Here is a 19,699-nt window from a genome sequence, read left to right as displayed (position 1 = left end):
TATACGTGCGAGCCACAACATAGCTCCTACGCCAAACACACCCCTCTCCCCTGCCTAATCATGTATCTGACATGAGCAAATATAAAAATACGTTTTTCAACACACTAACCTTGCTGGTGTGCCACGAAACTGCTACTTAAGGAAGCTAGAATATTTTCCTATACAATCAATCCGAGTTTTTAACGGAATGCCATCTGTAGCTCCTTTTTTGTGCGAAAATATCACCCCTCTTCACTTGGGGTTCCTTTCGAAACACTCTTTTTTCTCGTTTTCATTGCACTTTTTTCACACACCACTGCAAAAACACTCGCGAAACTTTAATCGTTTACTAACAAAACTTCAAATTCTCTGCCAATGTACAGATGACCAAAGGAAAATGTTCGGAAACTCTCATTTGTGCGTTTGAATTTTCACTTCAGATTTCAGTTTTTCCTAATGTAAACAAGCGAGTTGGTGCCTAGCAACGTGGCTTCCACATATCTTCACCTTAATGTTTGCATCAAATGAATTAAAACATTATAAACAAAAACTTTCGAATCATCACGGAAGGTAATTATTATTTATTGGATTCGCCATCGAACCTAGTTTGCATACCTACCACACATAATACTGTTTGTGTTGGGAGTAGGTATTTTACGTGTTGGAAAAGGTTCCTTGGTTAAGTTTGTAACCCGTGAGGTTGACAATTTAGCATTTGCTGGAAAAATACCCAAATTTGTGCTGTTCACTCCGTAGAATGTATTATTTATTTTAACATAACTCACCGCTGTCGTTATGCCTGTTCGTGTTTTTTACGTGAATTTCATTAAAATGTTAGTCCATGAACGTTATTAGTTCAGATGAGTAATTTTTGTATATAAGCAACAGCGTTAAACAGGCCACCTCTCCTCTCTTGCTGAATTCGCGGATCGGTGGGTGACAGCGACAGTAATGATGGTAGTTTTGGCAATTAGTTTCGGAGAATGCAGTGCGTTTTTTCGATCGGGAACGATTCCCTGTTGGACAACTCGTGAAGTTACGCGAGTGATTGAGAAAGAAAAGTTTGTTAACGCTAAAACTTGAGAACAGGTTTGTGATGTTGGGTCGCCGGTGAGGGAAACTAAGCGCTAAGGACCTACTCGCTTCGCCGATTAGTTATATAGAACCCAGAAGACGTCTTTGTGGCCCTCCTTGTGAAGGATCAGCCGAACGAACTTAGCTCTCCTTCCCAGCTAAAAGTCAAGGAGAGCGAAGTATGAAGACCAAAGGTGCCCCCTGAGAAGTACACTGCGGTGATCTCTCGTGGGGAGCGAGAAGACCCAGCAATAATTCGCCATCGTCGCTAGGGAGGTTTCAACAAAAGAAGCCAAGCTCATCTCCCTAGCTAAACGCAAAGGTTCGCTGTCGGAGCAGCCAACGCGAACGACCAAATGAAAAACCGGCCGGTCTGTCCACCTTCAGCATCATCCAACGACTGCAGTATTTACTGAGCGGAGTTTTGGAGGAGAAAATAAAAGTCGGTCAAGCTTAGGTTGTTTGTGTCTGATTTGTGTTTGGAAATCTGAAATTCTGGTAGAAGCACCTAGACCGCCCTGTCAATAAGGGTCCGCCAAGCTGGTAAAATAAGAACCCAAATAGTGGGTGTTGCCGGGCAAACGAGATAATTGTTCAATGCCAGCCGTGTGTATGCAATGCATCGCCGCAAGGCGCAGGAAACGTTGATGTTGATCTTAAAATCCCGAAAATGGAATGCAATTAGGATAGAAATAAAATCTTAGAAGGAGGTAAAAGAATACGACAAAAGTTATTTAAAAAACTAATATTTAAAGGGTATTTATGAAAGCGTCACCTCACAAGTATCAAGTATCTTCTCGGAATGGAAATTTTCTTGATGGACCCTGGTTGTTGATGGAATATTCGAAATATATCTGGTTACGTTCTTTTGAAGGAAAGGCTATGTCTGCAAATTGAACCAGTCTGTTTTTTTTTTGTTAACTGGTCTTGTCATGACTTAAAATATTAATTATCTTCTAGATAAATCGTTCAGCTCACACCTTTGTGGGGATATGAGGTGGGACCATCATCATCAATACAACGAAACGGCTGTAGCTAGAGTTGGTAACTTCTGTTAAATAGCTAAAAATTACATATACTACAACTACAAATTTTCTATCCTTCCAGTAAAACTTCAGATTTCAGAAAATTCGTCCTAATAACTCTAGCAACTTTTCTGAATTCATCAAAACTCAAAACCTGATGGTTTAGCCGCAAAATAATTAATGGCATGAATGTACACATTTTGACCACTACTTACCTCTGTTTCCTCTACGGACTACTGTCTCGCTTTAGAACACATCATTGAAACCATCGTGAAACGTTCTGAATATGGTTAATGTCCATCCAGAATAGAATGTACTAATTTCGCACTTGTTTATCATGGACCATGGATATTATCAAATATATTTCTCTTTTCCCACGTTCACCCCGGATATGGTTGAGAACTGCCTTTACACGCTAACAAAAGCGCCTAAACTAAACGGATCGTCATTGCTGAACAAAAGACCTATCAAGCGGCCGGATAAATATATCGCTCTACTGTCCATCTCGACATTTCATGTACAACCCGCCTGTACAGCCAATTCAGAGGATGATTGATGCACAAAGCATTTACGGCGGCCATTCATGCAGCAAGTTCCGGTTTTAGAATTTGATTGTGCGTGACCTAAACTGTTGTCAACCGCGGCGCAATCGGTGATAATCAGAGAAGGTGATTCTTTCGATTCTATAACTTCAAAGAAATAATACTCCGAAGCAACGTTAGATTAATTTTCAAGGATATATAACTTCTAATTTTTATTCCTTCTTTATATACGAAATTGTGTAAATTATCATTTTTTTTCTTTCCCCCTCTATCTTCGTCTAATTACAGTGTTTCCTTCTCTTGGGAAAAGAACCCCCGTCTTCTTCATTTTCTTCTGCGTTTCCCTTACGCATTGTTTCGATGCCGAACCCAGACGTTTTTTTTATCCGGATCAAGTCCATTATTCAATAGAAAGAAAAAATGGTTGGTGTATAATAAGGATAATAGTAAACAAATATAGTAAAACAATCAATCAGCATCATCATCATCATCATCAAAACTTGTTTTATATGTAGTGTTTGTTATTCGTCTTCAATTTTTTTTCTGTTTTATTTTATAATAGCTTAATTCTTCAGCTTTCTGCTCGATCAGGATTAAATAATACCTCTCTTTCAACTGCCTCCGAACCCCAGCTTATAAATCGAATGAAAGAAAACAATAGCTCTTGGTAGCAATAGTGTCAACGTTGATGTTTTTTTTTTCATTGAGTTTTCCCTCGTCTGCTCTACGCTCACAAGATGGTGTTTCGCAATTCGATGGAAGCTCTATTTTTTTTTATTTCAGTGATTCTTTTGGTTTTTGCTGGCTTGGCTAGCTCATCCTTTATTATTCACCGTCACGTACGTACCTTCATAAGGCTCTGCGCGATAACTATGTTGCTTTATTCAGTTGCTCCTCTCGGTTCCTTCTTACTCAAAAATGGCTAGTTGTTGGTTGCTTCCTGCGCTTCTTTGTCTCCTATCCCTAATAGTAGCTATAGATGTAGTAATAGTTTGCAATAACAGTTGTCGATTTTGTTTTTTTTATTGTTGTTTATTCATCAACTTAAAACTGGGTCTAGGTAGCCTCCTCCCACACCACACAGGTTTTTGTTTTTTTTTTATTTTCCGCCCCACCGCGAGGCGGCTGCGCGGTTCGAAAAACACACATTTACAATATTTTAATTTGCTTTTTTCTCGTTTTCTAAAATGCATTTAGTAGATTTTTTTATGGTTTGTTTTTTTATTATCTATTAGGTTGGCAACCCCTAATCAATTATACTATTTTTCTATTTTGCTCTTCTGTGTTATGACCTTATTGTGTATTATTGTTATTATTGGAATTTTATGTGCCACCACAGAGCCTAACTTTACTCAAAAGTTTTAATGTTGCTTTGCAGACTGAAAATCCATCATTCGTTTCCGTATTGTGTTTACTCAAGGATGAATGGTAAAAAGTAATTTAAAGGGTAATAGCAACTTCACACCTAGTTGGACTATCACACAAGTGTACGAGTCCTTATTTATTGAGTTATTATAAATAAGTGCACCGAAGACTCTCAGTTGATTCGACAATACCTTATTTAAGACTTTTTGGTGGTATCCAATGGGGAAAATAGATCGAAATGATAACTTAAGTGAAAGTAATGATCTGTAATAATCCCGCCAGAATAAAAATTCGAACATGCAACCCTTGGGATTCCAGCCCAATGCACAAACCCTTATGCCATCCCTGGGATATGATGACGTCTCAGAAAGAACTCATGATTATCGCAACAGTGATCGTATCCTATCTCTAAAGCGAGATTACACAACCGCAGCTGCCACCCAACACATTAGATTTCCCGCTAGATACCAAGGCCAGGGTTTTTATCATCGTCTGTTGTCTAATTTTAGCTCAATTTTAGTTCATCATCGTGCTTCGGTGGGTGACAGAGCTAATGAAGGCTGTCGATTTCTGGTTCCTTGCCAAGTTAACTGAGGTATGGCGGGAGCGAACCTTATTTAAGACTTTTTGGTGGTACCCAACGGGGACAACAGATCGAAATGGTGAGTTAAGCGAAAGCATTGGACCGAAGTCTCAAGGGTTGCAGGTTCGAATCCTCACCATTTCGATCTGTTTTCCCCGTTGGATACCACCAGTCTGAAAAATCAGTTTTTCCCATACCGTGTGTTAGATCGTCATGAAAATAAATCAGTTTATGTAGAATATTGTTACAGTACTGCTGATTTGTTTTTGTCAAGATTTAGTACACGGTGTAGTTCGTTTTCGATTTTTGCACCATTGTAGTACGTACGTCCTCAAAGAAGGGTGTACAATTATGTGGAGGTCCAATTTGTGGTGAAACGTGCGAAAACTTGTAATTTGTAATTGTTATTTGTTTATTATGGGTTTTAAACTGATGGTCATTTACCCAGAACTTTTATTTCTTGAGAATTAAAACTATTTCCAACGTTTGCGTAAATATAGATGTTAAATTTTTAGTCTTCAAAAGACAGTCATTGATATTGAGAGGATCAAAATAAGTTACACTTAGATAGCTTCAAACGAATCATATATAATTTAAGGTAGATCAATAATTAATAAACTTAACTTTGAACTATTTGGATTGGAACGATTTATTTTATGAAAAAAATAGATGGAATAGTTCTTCAGATATGGATCAAGTATAGAACACTATAATCAACGAGGATAGATTCGGGGTCAATGCAACGGTTAAGTCATTTTCCCATACAAAACAAAAATTAACGAAAATTTTTGAGCCCGCGGCCTTTTCGGTAAAATCAGATTTTTTTTGCTTTCGGAATTTCAACCCTGACCAGCGCGCACAATTCGTGTGACAACTTTACAAAAAAGAACCGTTGCAACCACATCCAAAGAAATATACTTTGATGCGATATTGGATGCCAATAACGATAAATAGTTGAAGAAAACTATCCTACGAGCGGCTACCCGGAAATAAGGACTCGTTAGGATCACGTTGATCCGTCATGTGAAAAAAAATTTTCAATCATTTAACCGATATTTTCACCGTAAGTGCTGTTGATTTGTTGAAATTCATCTGCATTTCTAATATGCACATTCCGTCGAAGATGGTATGTACATTATTGTAATTTCTAATTTATTTTTTTCCAATTTTTCTTCCCACGCAAGAAAAGACCTCGTGGCGTATATCCTGAAGTATATCAATCGTTATTAGGACCTCAGTAGTGATGAATGGAAGGAATTGGCGTATCAGTTGGCAGTCAAACTCAAAGTCGAATATCCTGAAAGTTGAAATAAGAATGCGAAGGCTGGTCATATGTGGTACCGAGGATTCATGAAGCACAACACCAAACTTATGTTGAGAACCTCCGAGTAAACTTCAAGGAACCGAGTCAAAGCTTTTTATGCAAGACTTTAAGTAGATACGTTTTTCGTTTATTTGGCACAATTAAGCGATTAGAATATTGCCCAAAAATAACCTTTGGACATGAAAGGCACAAAATACCTATACAAAATATTATTCACCTTTTTCTTCTCGGTATGCTGACGAGTCACCCTTCTACGTTAAAACCATCAAACAACCGGAACTTTTCGGTTTTGTGGTGGCAAATATCAACAAAAAAAACTCTTCTGCAGAAATAAATTAAATTTTCTTTTATACATCATTTTCACACGCGTTGGTAAACCAATTCCGGTCTATTACACATCAAAACATGGGCTGAATTCAGCTGTTCCCGTCTTCTAGCGTCTTGCAAGTAGTTCTCGCATGAAAACCAGCTCAGAATCGATTCTACGGTTTTGCATTTGTATTGAATCCTATTGTATTAGAAACGCAAACAATAAATTCTAATCCAGAAAACGAAACAATTAACTAAACCTTAACTCGTTGACAGTGAAATACAGAAATGTGTGAAGGGGAACCTAGCTCGGGAAACACAAAATTTCAGATCCTCTTCTACAATTCAAAATGATAAATAGGGTTTAAAATTTCCAAACATACATTGAAATTATATCTCGGCGCTCGAAGCTACAATGTGATTCATTGGCTATGCTGGATTCTTGTTTGCGAGCTATTGTCACCATTCAGGCTTCAAACTATTACTTTTTGTTATCCGTTCTAACGAACGCCCGGCCGGGAATGCTAAACTATTTTTGCTTGCTAACGAAATTACTTTGCTGTGGTGCTGCTGCTTGAACAAGAACGAAGAAAAAAAAATTCCTCTCTGACTTATTGCTAAATGTGTGTTTTTCTCCTTAGCCTGTGTGTATAGTAGGAGGGGGAAAGGGTGACGACTTAGGCATTATCGCCGTAGTCGCGATCACCCACATTCAGGCGGTCCGGGGCAGCGGTCACCGAAAAGCCCAGAATTCGATTATCGAGCTTGGTCATTTTGTTTTTCTTCACTTTCTTACCTTTGCCCTGCGGATGAACTATCCGTTAAAGGGAATCTGATAGAATTTGGATTTTTTTGCGCTCACCTTTATTTCCTGGAAATCGTTGGACGAGGGATTGATGGCCGGAGCGGGCTTGCACATATCGTCAATGTGTGCATTCTTTTGGCGCATCAGATTCTTGTACTTGGAGCGTCTCTCCAGGAATTGCTTGGCAAACTCGGAGCATTCTTTCGTTTCGCCTACAATGAAAAGGTGTAAGTATTAGTGCTGACTATTATTTCCTGTTTCCCCATTGCAAATAAACTCGGAATGTCCGAAAACGATTACTTCCGATCTTTGTTTAAATTAAGATTTTTTTCTCGGCATCAACACATTGTTAATTGTCATTAAAATATTAATTCGTTCCGTCACAGCAACGGTGGAGTTTTGTCTATGTTTTTGCTTGAGGCTGGAACTGACTCAGTCTCAGACTTAACCGCTGTCAAACCGATTGAAGCCCTTTTCAATCTTAGGTTATGCTCCCTTGCAAGGAAATCGGGTTGAGCAGTAACTAACCTAGGTACGTTTCTGAGTATTCAACCAAAAATGACATTATTTAGAGAACTTATCAGGCGGAGTAGAATAGATCGGTTCAATATTTCTGAATCTGTGATTAGACTTCGTTCGGCGACAGCGCTGGTGGTTGTGATAAGCGTGACCACCACTCACCCCAGTGGGTCTGGGTTCAGTCCCAACAGAGGTCGTTGAGATTTTCTAAACTGAAAAATTTGTGGTCACGTCTTCCTTCGGAAGGAAGCTGAGTCCGTTGGTCCCGTTCGATGTGTTAATGGGCCGATATCTAGGGTCCAGATACTGAAGTCACCTGTCTGGCGTCGGTGATTGCCAACGGAAAATAAACAAAAAATAACAGGCCTCGTTCCACGAATGTGTCTATAGCCATACCATTTTTGATTTCGCGAACAGTATGGTTAGTGTTACATCCTCCGTCTCTGTAATTTCGATTCTTCTAATTGTTGTTTACTCCTTTTTTGTAATCCAAACACGCACAGAAACCTTCTTTGAATTGACTAGCTATTCATTCCGAATGCGTTTACATTTATAACAGTTCTATAAATTAGAATTATTAATAATCATTGCTACTCACCAAGATACAATCGAATGTAGTCCTTCACCTCGAATGGTGACTCGATATCCTGCAGAAAACCAACGAATGTCGGAACTGGAACGATAAACATTTTAAACAGTTAGTATAGCCATAGACCCGCGCATACATCCTCACACAACCGAATCGGATCAACTACTTACTATCAACGTTGCTGTTCAGCGAAATAAGCGCACGAGTGCACCATCCGGTGAACTCACTAGTCTGATCAGACGCCGATACGCGCTCCTTTCTTTCGCCTCCGGCACCAGTGAAACCAGTAGCATTTTTTCCAGCACCCGAACCCTTGTTAGCAATCGCATTCCGACCCTGCTGTTGGTGCTGGTGCTGCTGCTGTTGCTGATGATGACTCTTCTGCTGTTGCTGCTTGGCAGCTGCTACAGCATTCGAAGACGAAGCAGTCGAGATGCTTCCCATTGTTTTGCTCTTGCTCAACATTTGCTTCTGGTTCTGCGACTGTTGCTGCTGCTGCTGTTGTTGATGGTGAGCCGACTGCTGGTGATTCTGCTTTTGACGGCCGTTCTTAGCAGAAGGATTTGGTTCCTCCCAGAAACCTCCAGAGCTAACATTGTTCTGTTCGTCGCCAGAGTTTCCCCAAAGTTTGGCAGTGTTCCAGGTTAGGACGTTGCCATGGCTCTGCCAGACGGCCGTTCCAAGCAAATCATCTTTCTTCGAAGGCTTCGAAGAGGAAGCTGCAATGGCAGCCGCAGTGATGGCAGCGGCATTTTTCTCACGAGCACGCTCCGCAGAGGCGGCTTCCTCGGCCTGAATCTCCGCCAGAGACTTGATGTTTTGAGGCATCAAATTCTGGGGGTTCCATTTAAGCTTACTGTCGAGCTGGGATTGAAGTTCAACCATTTCCTGCTGTTGTTGCTGTTCCCGAAGCGATTGCTCCTGACGAACCAAAGCGGCACGACGTTCACGTTCTGCCTTTTGTATTTCTGCTAGGCTTGGTCCGCTATTAACAGTTTCGGCAGAGGAAGCAGACCACGGAGCAACCTTGGTAGCAGGGCGCTGTGGTGGAGCTTGCTGTTGTTGTTGTTGTTGCGGTTGCTGTTCTTGTATCTTATGAGCCTCACGACGTTGAGCTTCTAGAAGTTTAGCCTTTTTCTGAGCTTCCATCTCTTCCTGTTTCTTTTTTTCCTCAAGCTGCTTCCGTTTGATTTCTTCCTGTTGCTGCTTCTTCAGCTCCTTTTGTCGTTTCTTTTCCTCCATCTCTTTCTTAAGATTGATAAATTCTCCTTGCTCATCATCCAGGTGATGTTGTTTATGCTGCTGTTGCTGCTGATTTGTATGTTGCTTTTTGTTCCCCTTTTGTGGGGCAGTCTTGCTTGCAGCAGCAACGAGCTGCTCTTCAACATCTACGTTGTTAACCATCTTGTTGTTCGATTTTGTAACTTGCTGCTTCTCTACTTTGACAGTCTGTTGGAAATGATGAGCTTGATGCTGTTGCTGTTGGGTTTGCTGTTGCTGATGGAAATGTTCCTGCTCCTTTCTGTCCTCTTTGGCAGGTTTCGGAGCGTATTGTTGCTGAGTGACAATGCTTTCCATTGGTTGCTTCTGCGGAGTACGTTCGAATTGCTGATTTGGTTGATGATTTGCTTGCTGCTGCTGGTGTTGTTGCTGTTGCAGCTGTTGTTGTTGTTGTTGCTGATGATGATGATGTTGGGTTTGTTGCTGCAACTGTTGTTGGTGGTGCAACTGTTGTTGTTGCTGCTGCTGCTGCTGTTGTTGTTGTTGTGGATGATGCTGTGGCAGATGTTGTTGCTGCTTCTGTTGTTGAGACTCAGAGATTAGTTTCTCTTGATTCTGCTTTTCGGCCTGTTGGTGGTGCTTAAACAGCGAAACAACCGATGGGGCCTGTGGTTCATTGGCAACATTTGCATTGCTCAGTGGATGACCACCACCCAAATGTGGCTGCGGCTGAGATTGGGGCGGTTGTGGGGTTATTAACGAACCAAACGAGGATGCACTCGTCGCTGGCAGGTCGCCCCATCCACTACTCAGCGGGCGTAAACTTGACTGATGCTGTGGCATTGATTGCGTTTGTAACCACGGTGACATCAGTTCCACTGGTGCCTTTGCTGGTTGAGCTGATGGTGGTTGCTGCTGCTGTTTATGCATCGATAGTTGCATCAACAACGACTGAATTGGATCGTTTTCTATGTTCGATTTAGGTATGGGTGGTTGTTGCGATTGATGTTGTTGTTGCTGCTGCTGCTGCTGATGGGATTGTGTCGTCATGTTACTCATCATATTATGTTTCAGCAGCATGCTGGCGCTAAGCGGAAGGTTTTGTACTGAAGGTTGGTGGTTAAAATTAATGCTATGAATCAGCTGTCCCAGACTGTCGTGGCCGGCAATAGGATCGACGTTAAGGTTGCCTGAAAAGAATGATAGAAGAACGAAATGGTTACTAAGCTTCAACGATGTAGAATATGCTCAACTTACCAAGCATGGGCCGTCCGGTTTGGGATTGTCCGAAATCGGGTATCGACATTTTCTGGAACGGACTGTTCAGGCTGTTGGACTTTTGCAACTGTTCTAGTACGGGATGAGGACTGGGTTGTGGTTGTGATTGTTGCTGTACTTGAGCCTGTTGTTGGGTATGCTGTTGTTGCGCCTGTTTGAGATTGACTAGCGATTCTTGTTGGGGCACAACACCACCGAAAATACTTGCCGAATTCGGGGGGTTCGTTGAGCTGGTTGGCGGTGGAAGCGATGGGGATATCAACATGCTTTCACTCAACTGCAGCTGTGCCACATGTTGAGCGATGATGGCATTTTGCTGATCCGGAGTGAGTAGTCGCCAGTTTTCGAACTGTTCTAGTTTCTGCATCACGATACTTTGCTGCCTAAGAAGATTAAGCTTTTTGGTGAACTGGAACTGAGCTGAGAGGTCTGTATCAAGTGGCTGATTTTGCTGATGAAGGTGCTGAAGTGTAGAGGCAGGTTTTTGTTGCTGGAATGAGCTAGTCGGAGCTGGAGAAGGTTGTGACTGTTGCTTTGAGTTAACAGTATTGCTCTTAATCGGTGGTATATTCATCGAGTTCAAAAATGGAATGGCACCGCTGCAGAGCGCTACAAGCGTCCCCAAAGTCGTGTATATTTCGTCGCATGCTCGACGCACCGAGAGAGAATCGTCGAAATATCCCGCCCGATACCACTCGGTCATTTCTGACGCTGGGAACGGACCCTGAACTTTACCCTGTGGATCCCTGTAATACCAAATATCCGTTCCTGGATGCAAAGATGGCATTTGTGGCCCAACGCCATGCAACATAGATCGATTAACATCCGAAAGAAGCATGTTTCGATTTGCACTACCGCCATTTCCTCCGAATAGCTGCTGCATTGCTACAGGATCTTTCGGAAGCAGTAAGTTCATCGGAATTTGCGAATCCAGAACAGGCGATTTGTCGATGGATCGGGGTACTGGAGTAGGATCCATGTCATTACCACCCGTATATTCATCGTCCATGATTAACTGTGCAACCATATCATCGGCCACTTCTTGCATACGATCAACACTAGAGCTGGACGCGGACTTCTTCGGTTCGTCACTGGGCTGTGCCTCGATGCTATGACTGCCAGATTCGTTGGATTTAGCATTGTTCAGAATGTTACTGCTGTTGTTAGTGGTTGGTTTAGGGATGTCACTTTCGATCACCATTTCCTGGGTTACCTTGGGAGCTTCCACAGACGAAGGATGTGAATTAATAGATTCACGGGATGACGAAAGTGCCTTTCCACTTAATGAATCCTCTTTCGATCTACTGGACTCAACTTCATCTTTTTGGTCTACCTCACGACGTTCTTCTTTAGTGCTCTCCTTTTTGGGTTCCGGTAGCAATTCATCCTTATCCGATACGTGATTAGGCAGTTCATCCTTAGGTGCACTTCCTTCTTTTGAAGAAACACTCTTCCTAGAACTCGTATCCGAACCTGTCTTCCTGTCTACATGATTCGCCTTACTACTGTCGTCCTCTAACCTGCCATCGACGTCATTATCGGAATCATGGAACGCCCCACTAGCATCAAAGCTTCCACCGTAATCCGAGGGATTCTCTGTTGCCCACTCGGGAAGCTGGTCCTCCGGATCCCAATTTCGCCGCAATGCACTTATCCGTTCTCCACCGCCACCGCCTCCTCCACTAGTATTTAAATCACTCACACCACCGCCGCTCAATGCCGACAGCCGCGGTTTATATGCCCCAGATGATGAACTGATCCGTTCACTGCTTGCCGAAGAATGCAAACTATTCCCAGATCGGACCATCCCCGAACCATCGCTCGTTCCTCTATCCTCTTCGCGCCAGCTAGTCGAACGTGACCACTTGTCCCGCAAGCTCGAACCGGTGGACAATCCGGACGTATTCAAACTGCCACTGCGCCAATCGGTGGCACTTGGTTCATCATCTGGACGAACCCGGCGCCAACTTTCCATGTTGGCGGTCCGGGCCCGTACCCCGAACTCCTTGCGGGGTGATGACGCGGAACTATTCCAATCCACTTCGCTTCCAGCGCCGCCGCCGCCGCCACTGCTACCACCTCCACTACCGCCGCCGCTGCCGCTGAGGGTCCCACCGGTACCGTTGCGTTCCAGCCATGGTCGTTCACCCTGTGAAGTAGAGAGACGTGCCGTTTTGGTAAGTGTGATCTGCTTTCCCCCTGGTATATTGTTGTACTTGGACAAGGTATACAAACTAGGCTGAATGGAACTGTCCAAGTCAGTCTTGGATCACGTACATTTGGAGCAACATCAGAGGTTGCTTCAAGCTGTTCTCAACCCCTATTGGGCAGTTTTCATGTCGCCACCCGCGTTATGGCTGGGTAAGGCCAAACCGGTGTCGAAGGAGATCAATTAAGGTTGTCTGACGTAATCTTGACGATCACACCATCAGCATTTCTGCATTACAATCGCCAGTCTTGATTGATTATATGATTAGCGATTATGTATGAAGTGATACACAATGTCTTTTTTGCTTCAGATAGTTAGTATTCCCGCCAACAGTATTCGATTATATGAGACGATTGACTGACGGTGTCGAAATGCCAGAAGAGTGCCAGCACAGTGCCAGCGGTAACTTCGTAGGAATTGAGTTTAAAAGAAGGAAGGAGACACTTCCACTGAAACTAAATCTGTAAGTAACACTATAACATAGACTATAATTCCTGGTCAAACAATTCAGAAACTGTACGGTATGGTGCTGGGCCTGTGGTCTTCGACTGGCATGGTCCATGTTTCGGACGTCTTCCTGGTTGGTTGGTACACTTGTGCCATACTTATAAGTGGAGGACATGTGGATCCTGCCAGTTTTCGATGTTTGACCTTTAGAATGGGTTAGTTCGGGCAAGGAGTGCAGGATTGGCACCTACGAGATAGTTTCAGGACTTGTTTTTATGATTATTTAACTCGACCAAGCACATCGGCTCCTAGAAATGATAAGCAGCCCTTTCGAATCGGTGTGGTCTGTTCGAGTCGGACCAGATGGACATTCGGTTCAAGCAAACTTTATGGGAAATCGTGGATAAATATTTCTTATGTTCTTTATGGGCAGATATTATTTTTGCAAACCCCCCAAAAATGTATTAACCCGCATAATAATAGGGAAAATAAGGATTTGTCTGATCCATATCCTAATGAATACGAATATTGACTAGCACAGGGATAATCGAATTCTGTCACAAGATGAAAGTGATGCTGCACAGTTGTGGGAAAAAGTATTCGCGAGTAAGGACTAACACTGCGAGTATGTTTACTGTATCCATTGATAGTCGATAGGAGACAAAAAGGGGATTAGAAATAGACAGAAGCAGATTTAATGCGAAATTTTCCACTACGACGCAGACTCCAAGGCAATGGTAGGATGATTTTCCATAGAATTTAACAGACTAAATGACACGACTTTACACGCTCTATGCCACAAACTTCTGCCAAATAGTTATTATGCATGTACGAATGTAAGTTCGTATCCATGAATGTATGCCTGTATGTAAGGATGTGCTATACAGCAATGTATGCACAAGCAACATGGGAGGATAGCCTCTGAGCCGGCAAAATGCTCATGGCAAGCCGGGTTCGCGGTCATAGGTTGGACCATAACTAAAGCACTGCACACACTGACAAGTGCAACGGTGAGCCAGTTGATGTACAGTTAATGCATATAGGTTGTTGAGTCAGCCCGATTGCACAATGATATATAACAATAACAATAACTTTTTCCATTTCCTATCAAGATAATAATATTCACGACGAATGTTAAGGTAAAATAATAACACATTATTGCTTCAGACAAAAAATTGCACCAAGGTCGTGAAAATGACAGTCAGATATCATTTTTGCTACACAGATAGTCTTTCAAAGAAACTTCAAAGAATGATATGACAAGTAGTTCGTAGCTGCGGACTTAAAACTGAGGCCGTCGTCACAGAAAATACAAAACTAAGGTTGTGATCAGAGTTAAAAATATTCAAATTCATTGAATGAAAATTGATCATATTCAGCCACATTCATTTTCAATACTCAGTGACGCAGCTGAAAACGTCAAACGAACAAACTGCCCATTCATCCATGCAGATTTTCATTCGTCTCCGATTATTACACGAAGCGACCGTGCAGAAATGAATCAAACATATCAAAGTAGGCCCTGGCACAATGTAAGCGATGATGATTGTTGTTTCATGTGCTTTACCGGCATTTGAAAACATTTTCCTTGATAATTCGTGAAATGAATATATTGTACGATATTCAACTGAATGAATGACATGGATATTTGAATGAATATTTTTTCTATTCAATGCGAGTCGCATCAGGTTCATTTTCAGCCGTCAAAAAAGGGCTTCGATTATTTGTAACTCTGGTTGTGATCTAACAAGCTATCACTACTTTGAAACGGTCCCAAATAGGCTATATAGACTAAATACTAAGAGAATTCTCGCTAAATCAATTAACATAACCGTTAATACTCACTCTTCCCACGCTTCTGGACTCATCGTCGTAGTAAGAGGTCGACCTTTGGTACCCGAGATAGAGCCCTCTACCACGACCTCTTCCTCGGTCCACTGAACCGCCCCGGGCACCACGTCCTGGCACGCCTAACGAAATACTTCTGGACTGCCAAGTACGCTAAAATATGAAAAAAAAACACCACATTTACTAACCGAATCATGGTAAAGTAATATGTTCTTACCCTGGTATCCGGTTCCGGTACCACATCGTCGTCAGTACAAGGGGTTAACGCCAGAGGACACTGGGGCTTCTCAACATACAGGTTTTTGAAGTTAACCAATATCTCTGGCGTCTTAACCGCTTTCACGTCGAATAGTGCCAGCATCTCCTCCCTCCCATACCTAAACTCGGCCAATGCGTATCGGGTCGTTGTGGTTGCGGCTGCCGCAGCGGCGGCGGCAGCAGCAGCTGCTGCTGCTGCATTGGCAGCCGATGAACTAGTCGATCCACCCCCACCACCAGCCGAGATCGAGCTGCTACTATTGTTGTTATTATTGTTACTGATGATCGTCTGATTATTAGTGGTGCTGCTGCTGCTGGTGTTATTATTGATGTTACTATGGGGTGGTCCACCGATGCTGCTCACAGCGTTACTATCGAAAGTAGCAACTTTACGCAGCCACGCGGGTCCAAAGTTGATAGCGTCACCCATGCTGTTGTTGCTGTTGTTCTTTATGCTACTGCCGAAAGCACCGCAAATATCAAGGCGTGTTAGTAGAATAGTCGTTTTGTCTGAAGCTCGGTTATTATTTTCTTCTGGAACAAAGTTTAGGAGTTTTTACTCCTCGCCGTATTGTTTTACTCCGTTTAGTCCGTTTTTTTACTTTTCTTCTTCTGAATTCAAACAAGTTTTCTTCCTTTTCTCTGTAACCCCCTACGAAATGTGCCCACACTAAGCAGCTGACGCTGTCTTAGCTTTCAAGCCGAAAGAAACCACCACAGCGCTTTCCGGACTCGGTTTCGCCTAAACGCGAACTCCAAACGCCCTTGATTAGAAATCTGGAATTAAAAGAAATAAAACAAACACAGTTAACATTTAAGTCAGTTTAACGGTATAGTAACAAGAAAATAAAGTCAACTAATTCTTCGAACTAGATTCCCATGTCCCTTAAATACGTCACAGACTTTAAGCAATTAAAGCTGAAACATACATTAGCCATCGTCCAGCAATTGATATGCATTAGGCTATCACTGAAACACCGAATCAGCTAATTTGTTCCATTTATTTAAACTTTTGCCGTTGCGACAATTGTTAAGCTTGTCAAGCCGGTCGTATTGAGCTCAATTAATTGTTTTCACATCTCCATTTCAGCCGCACGGTGATGCGCTATGAAAAGAAAAGTGGCCAAATATCGAATATTTTATTAACTATAACGTATGCCATTGCTAAAGCTTTATTATCGTGAAACATGATGCCCATTATGTCATCATTCACCTCTTATTCGAATCCCTTAACCCCACCCCTGGCGGTGTCCGCTGGTGTACGAGCAACTAGAGCGGCTCGAAGCAACGTCTGTCCCAGAAAAGAGAGAAATGCGGTAACTTACTAGTAGCCTCCAAGCTAATAGGAACCATTTTCACATACTACAACTTCCAAATACGTGTTTGTGCACAATGATTGCCGATACCGGATCTGACGGACTGTACTATCTTAGTGTTTCATATGATGCTCTGATAGATCCATGTCATAATTTTTCGCTTCCGAAAATATATTTTGGACCATCCATTTGTTTGGGATTTTCCCATTGTGATGGAAGTGGCGTGATTCATTTGGCCCAATCGTACTAATTTCGAACGGAAACAAAATTGACATTCTCTTCTTTTTTATTTATTTTAATATTGACCCTGATTTTTTTGCTACTCCGCTTATTGCGACTGTTTTCTTTTCGAATTAATAATTATTTCACTAATTGAAAAGACGGTAAATGTCAAGAAAGACGTAGGGAAATGAAAAATGACAGCACATTACAGTAAACAGTCTGGATTCTTCGCTCCCGAAGGAATAATGAACCCTTCTATACTACCCATAATCGCAAGTCAGTCCCATGTTCTATGGGATTCCCTATCTACATGGGACTGACTTGCGATTATAGGCAGTATACATATACCTCTTTACCATACTGGGCTAGCAATAATAACATATCCTTGAGTTTTAGCTCATTGGCACAACTTGCAACCTTTCAAACACAAACTTTTCTACCGAATGTAAGTTCGAAAATGTCGAAGAATTTGTTGCATTTTTCCCAACAAAGTTGCAGTATTCTAGCCAGGGCACTAACTGAAATTTAGAAACTACATTGTCACATGGTTACTATTCAGCGGGATGAGTATTATTCGTGTGAACTTTGTGTTTCCGATTACTGAATCTGTTTGTGCAGTTACTTGCAGTAATGCAATTGCTAATTCGGATTTTTGGTTCACCATGTATAGACGAATCTATGTATTTTAAAAGCAAATCTTGTGCTTTATCCATATTTCCAGTGAACTTAAACGCGGCAAAACTTTCAAGCGCCCATTTGATGGATTCGGTTGTCATAACTCTACAACCAAATTTCCAAGAATTATAACTACCTGGAAAGAACTCAGGGGCAGACGTCGGTTTCAGTTCCGCACATCCTGGAAAATATTTGTTAAAAAGTCATCTTCATCAGACAAGTATCCGATTATTTTTTCGAGTCTAGCAATTTCGGAATATCACCAAGTTGTTCCTCTAGAAGCACACATAACTCGAAACGAACAAGCCTCTTGTATGCTGCTACTATGAGTGAGTTGCCGAAATATCCGTAAAACCTAGGCACCAAGCCTTCTTCGCAGAGGTCCCAGCTCGTAGATTTAGGATTACGATATGTAACGATATCTAGGGAGACGTTGAAATCAGCCCGGGGACAACTTGACAGCTCCCATATATTGAACTCATAAGCAAATTTTGTGGTGGTTTGGTGATGTCATGGCGGCTCGTATGGAGCAAAATTTGAAAAAGGCGCATCCCACTTATTATTTTCCAGCTGTTAGAAATAAACAATTTAAGCATTTCTATCAGGAGGGTGTCACTCCTGTCATCTGCTATGGAGATATACAGACTTTGACAGTAGTCAACATATGATGGGCCTAGCCGCTTCTAGGCCCACGTCGCCCGTGCAATAGCATTAGGTTGTTTTGATTTTAACAAAGCAGATGTTGGCTAGTACAAAATGGCTGCCTAGCAGGGGGCTGATTTCTATCATCAAATTTATTTCGCTGTTCAAATTACAAACTGTTCTCGTTTCACCGTACCTAAACAGAAACCTAGATTCCATTTTGAGTCTAAAAAATCTAAAATAAAATAAATCGATTTTCGGAAATACAAGAAGATGACTTTCAAAATAAAGCCACATCCACTTATATTGGAATTTCCGAAAATCTTCCGGATCGAATAAACATTTCCCCAGGCATTGAATACTCCGGTAGATGCCGTTCCGTTAGGTTTCTATCAGAATGGAGTAAAGTGCCAGAATAATTCTGAAGGGATGCGTACCAAAACCTTCGCAATATGTATTATAATTATTATAGTGGAATTAAAGAAAGACAACTTTCTTAAAAAGGTTAATTATGACGTTCCACTGAGTCGCTCAAAAAGCTGCTTTTAAAAAAATTATTTTTTTAAGTGAACTTGTAATAATGCGGTAATGCTCCAATCGGTTTTCAAAAACATAAATGACAAACAAGACAAATTGTTTCTTTCTTTAAAATTTCCTACCTAAAATATGGCGACGTTCACATTTTTACCGAATTAATATTTTATTTCGGTAAAACATATCGAAAAAAGTTGTAATTGTTGCATTGAATATTACTGAATACAAATTTTTAATTTTTATTTTTTTAACAAATTTCGAAATTTAATAATATTCACCATTTTTTTTCAACGATATGTTTTACTGTTGGTAATTTATTAACATAATTTAGTGAAAAAACATGAAATTACTAAATTTAAAGCCAAATGAAATAAAAATAGGGAATTTTTCGTAAGAAATGAACAGGTTCAATATGACAACCATCCCGAGCAGAGTCTGATAGCAAATTGAGAACTAAACTTGATGTTGTGATGTTGTAGGTAATGATTGCTCAGGTTGTTATCGTTTTGGTCGTTTTAACGGTTAAAAGATCAAAATCGAAAGCAGAAAAATTGTCCTATGACATCAAACAGAAAACTATTTATGCTATCAGTGAAAGCAAATTGAAAACTCATCGAGATGTTGAAATATTTCATTGATAACAAAATAAGTAATCAATTTGATGTTTGCCAAAGAAATAGAAACAAACATTTTTTTTTCTAAAAACGCAAAGCATGTAAGCACATCAAAATGAGATCAAAATATGATGTCATATCTGAAAAAATTTAAACCGATATCAAAATAAGATTTCAATTTGATGGCTGGTATCAAAATATGATGTCCACTTGCTGTAATTTTGATGTTCGACTTTGCTCGGGATATTGACTAACAGAAATATGTATAGGAGCATTTCTCATGAAGAAATAACCCAATTCTTAAGATTTGACTTTAAATTG

At 41.2% G+C, this 19,699-nt stretch overlaps 1 protein-coding gene across 1 annotated transcript in view; it reads right to left on the bottom strand.

Moving 5' to 3' along the window:
• Window positions 1–2,796: 2,796 nt before the first annotated feature.
• The window catches only part of LOC131676642 (GIGYF family protein Gyf), a 43,764-nt gene continuing 26,861 nt past the window's right edge, over window positions 2,797–19,699 (bottom strand). The window contains exons 2-8 of the mRNA XM_058955854.1: window positions 15,335–16,152; window positions 15,115–15,270; window positions 10,593–12,762; window positions 8,285–10,525; window positions 8,124–8,198; window positions 7,064–7,218; window positions 2,797–7,004 (exon numbers count right to left, since the gene is read on the bottom strand). Coding sequence (XP_058811837.1) covers window positions 6,879–7,004; window positions 7,064–7,218; window positions 8,124–8,198; window positions 8,285–10,525; window positions 10,593–12,762; window positions 15,115–15,270; window positions 15,335–15,805 — 5,394 coding nt within the window. The 5' untranslated portion in view covers window positions 15,806–16,152 and the 3' untranslated portion in view covers window positions 2,797–6,878. The remainder of the gene's footprint in view (window positions 7,005–7,063; window positions 7,219–8,123; window positions 8,199–8,284; window positions 10,526–10,592; window positions 12,763–15,114; window positions 15,271–15,334; window positions 16,153–19,699) is intronic.

Source organism: Topomyia yanbarensis, chromosome 1 (assembly GCF_030247195.1).
Source record: "Topomyia yanbarensis strain Yona2022 chromosome 1, ASM3024719v1, whole genome shotgun sequence".
NCBI lineage: Eukaryota > Metazoa > Arthropoda > Insecta > Diptera > Culicidae > Topomyia > Topomyia yanbarensis.
The sequence above is the reverse complement of the archived record's forward strand: the minus strand, read 5'-3'. Positions and strand labels throughout refer to the sequence as shown.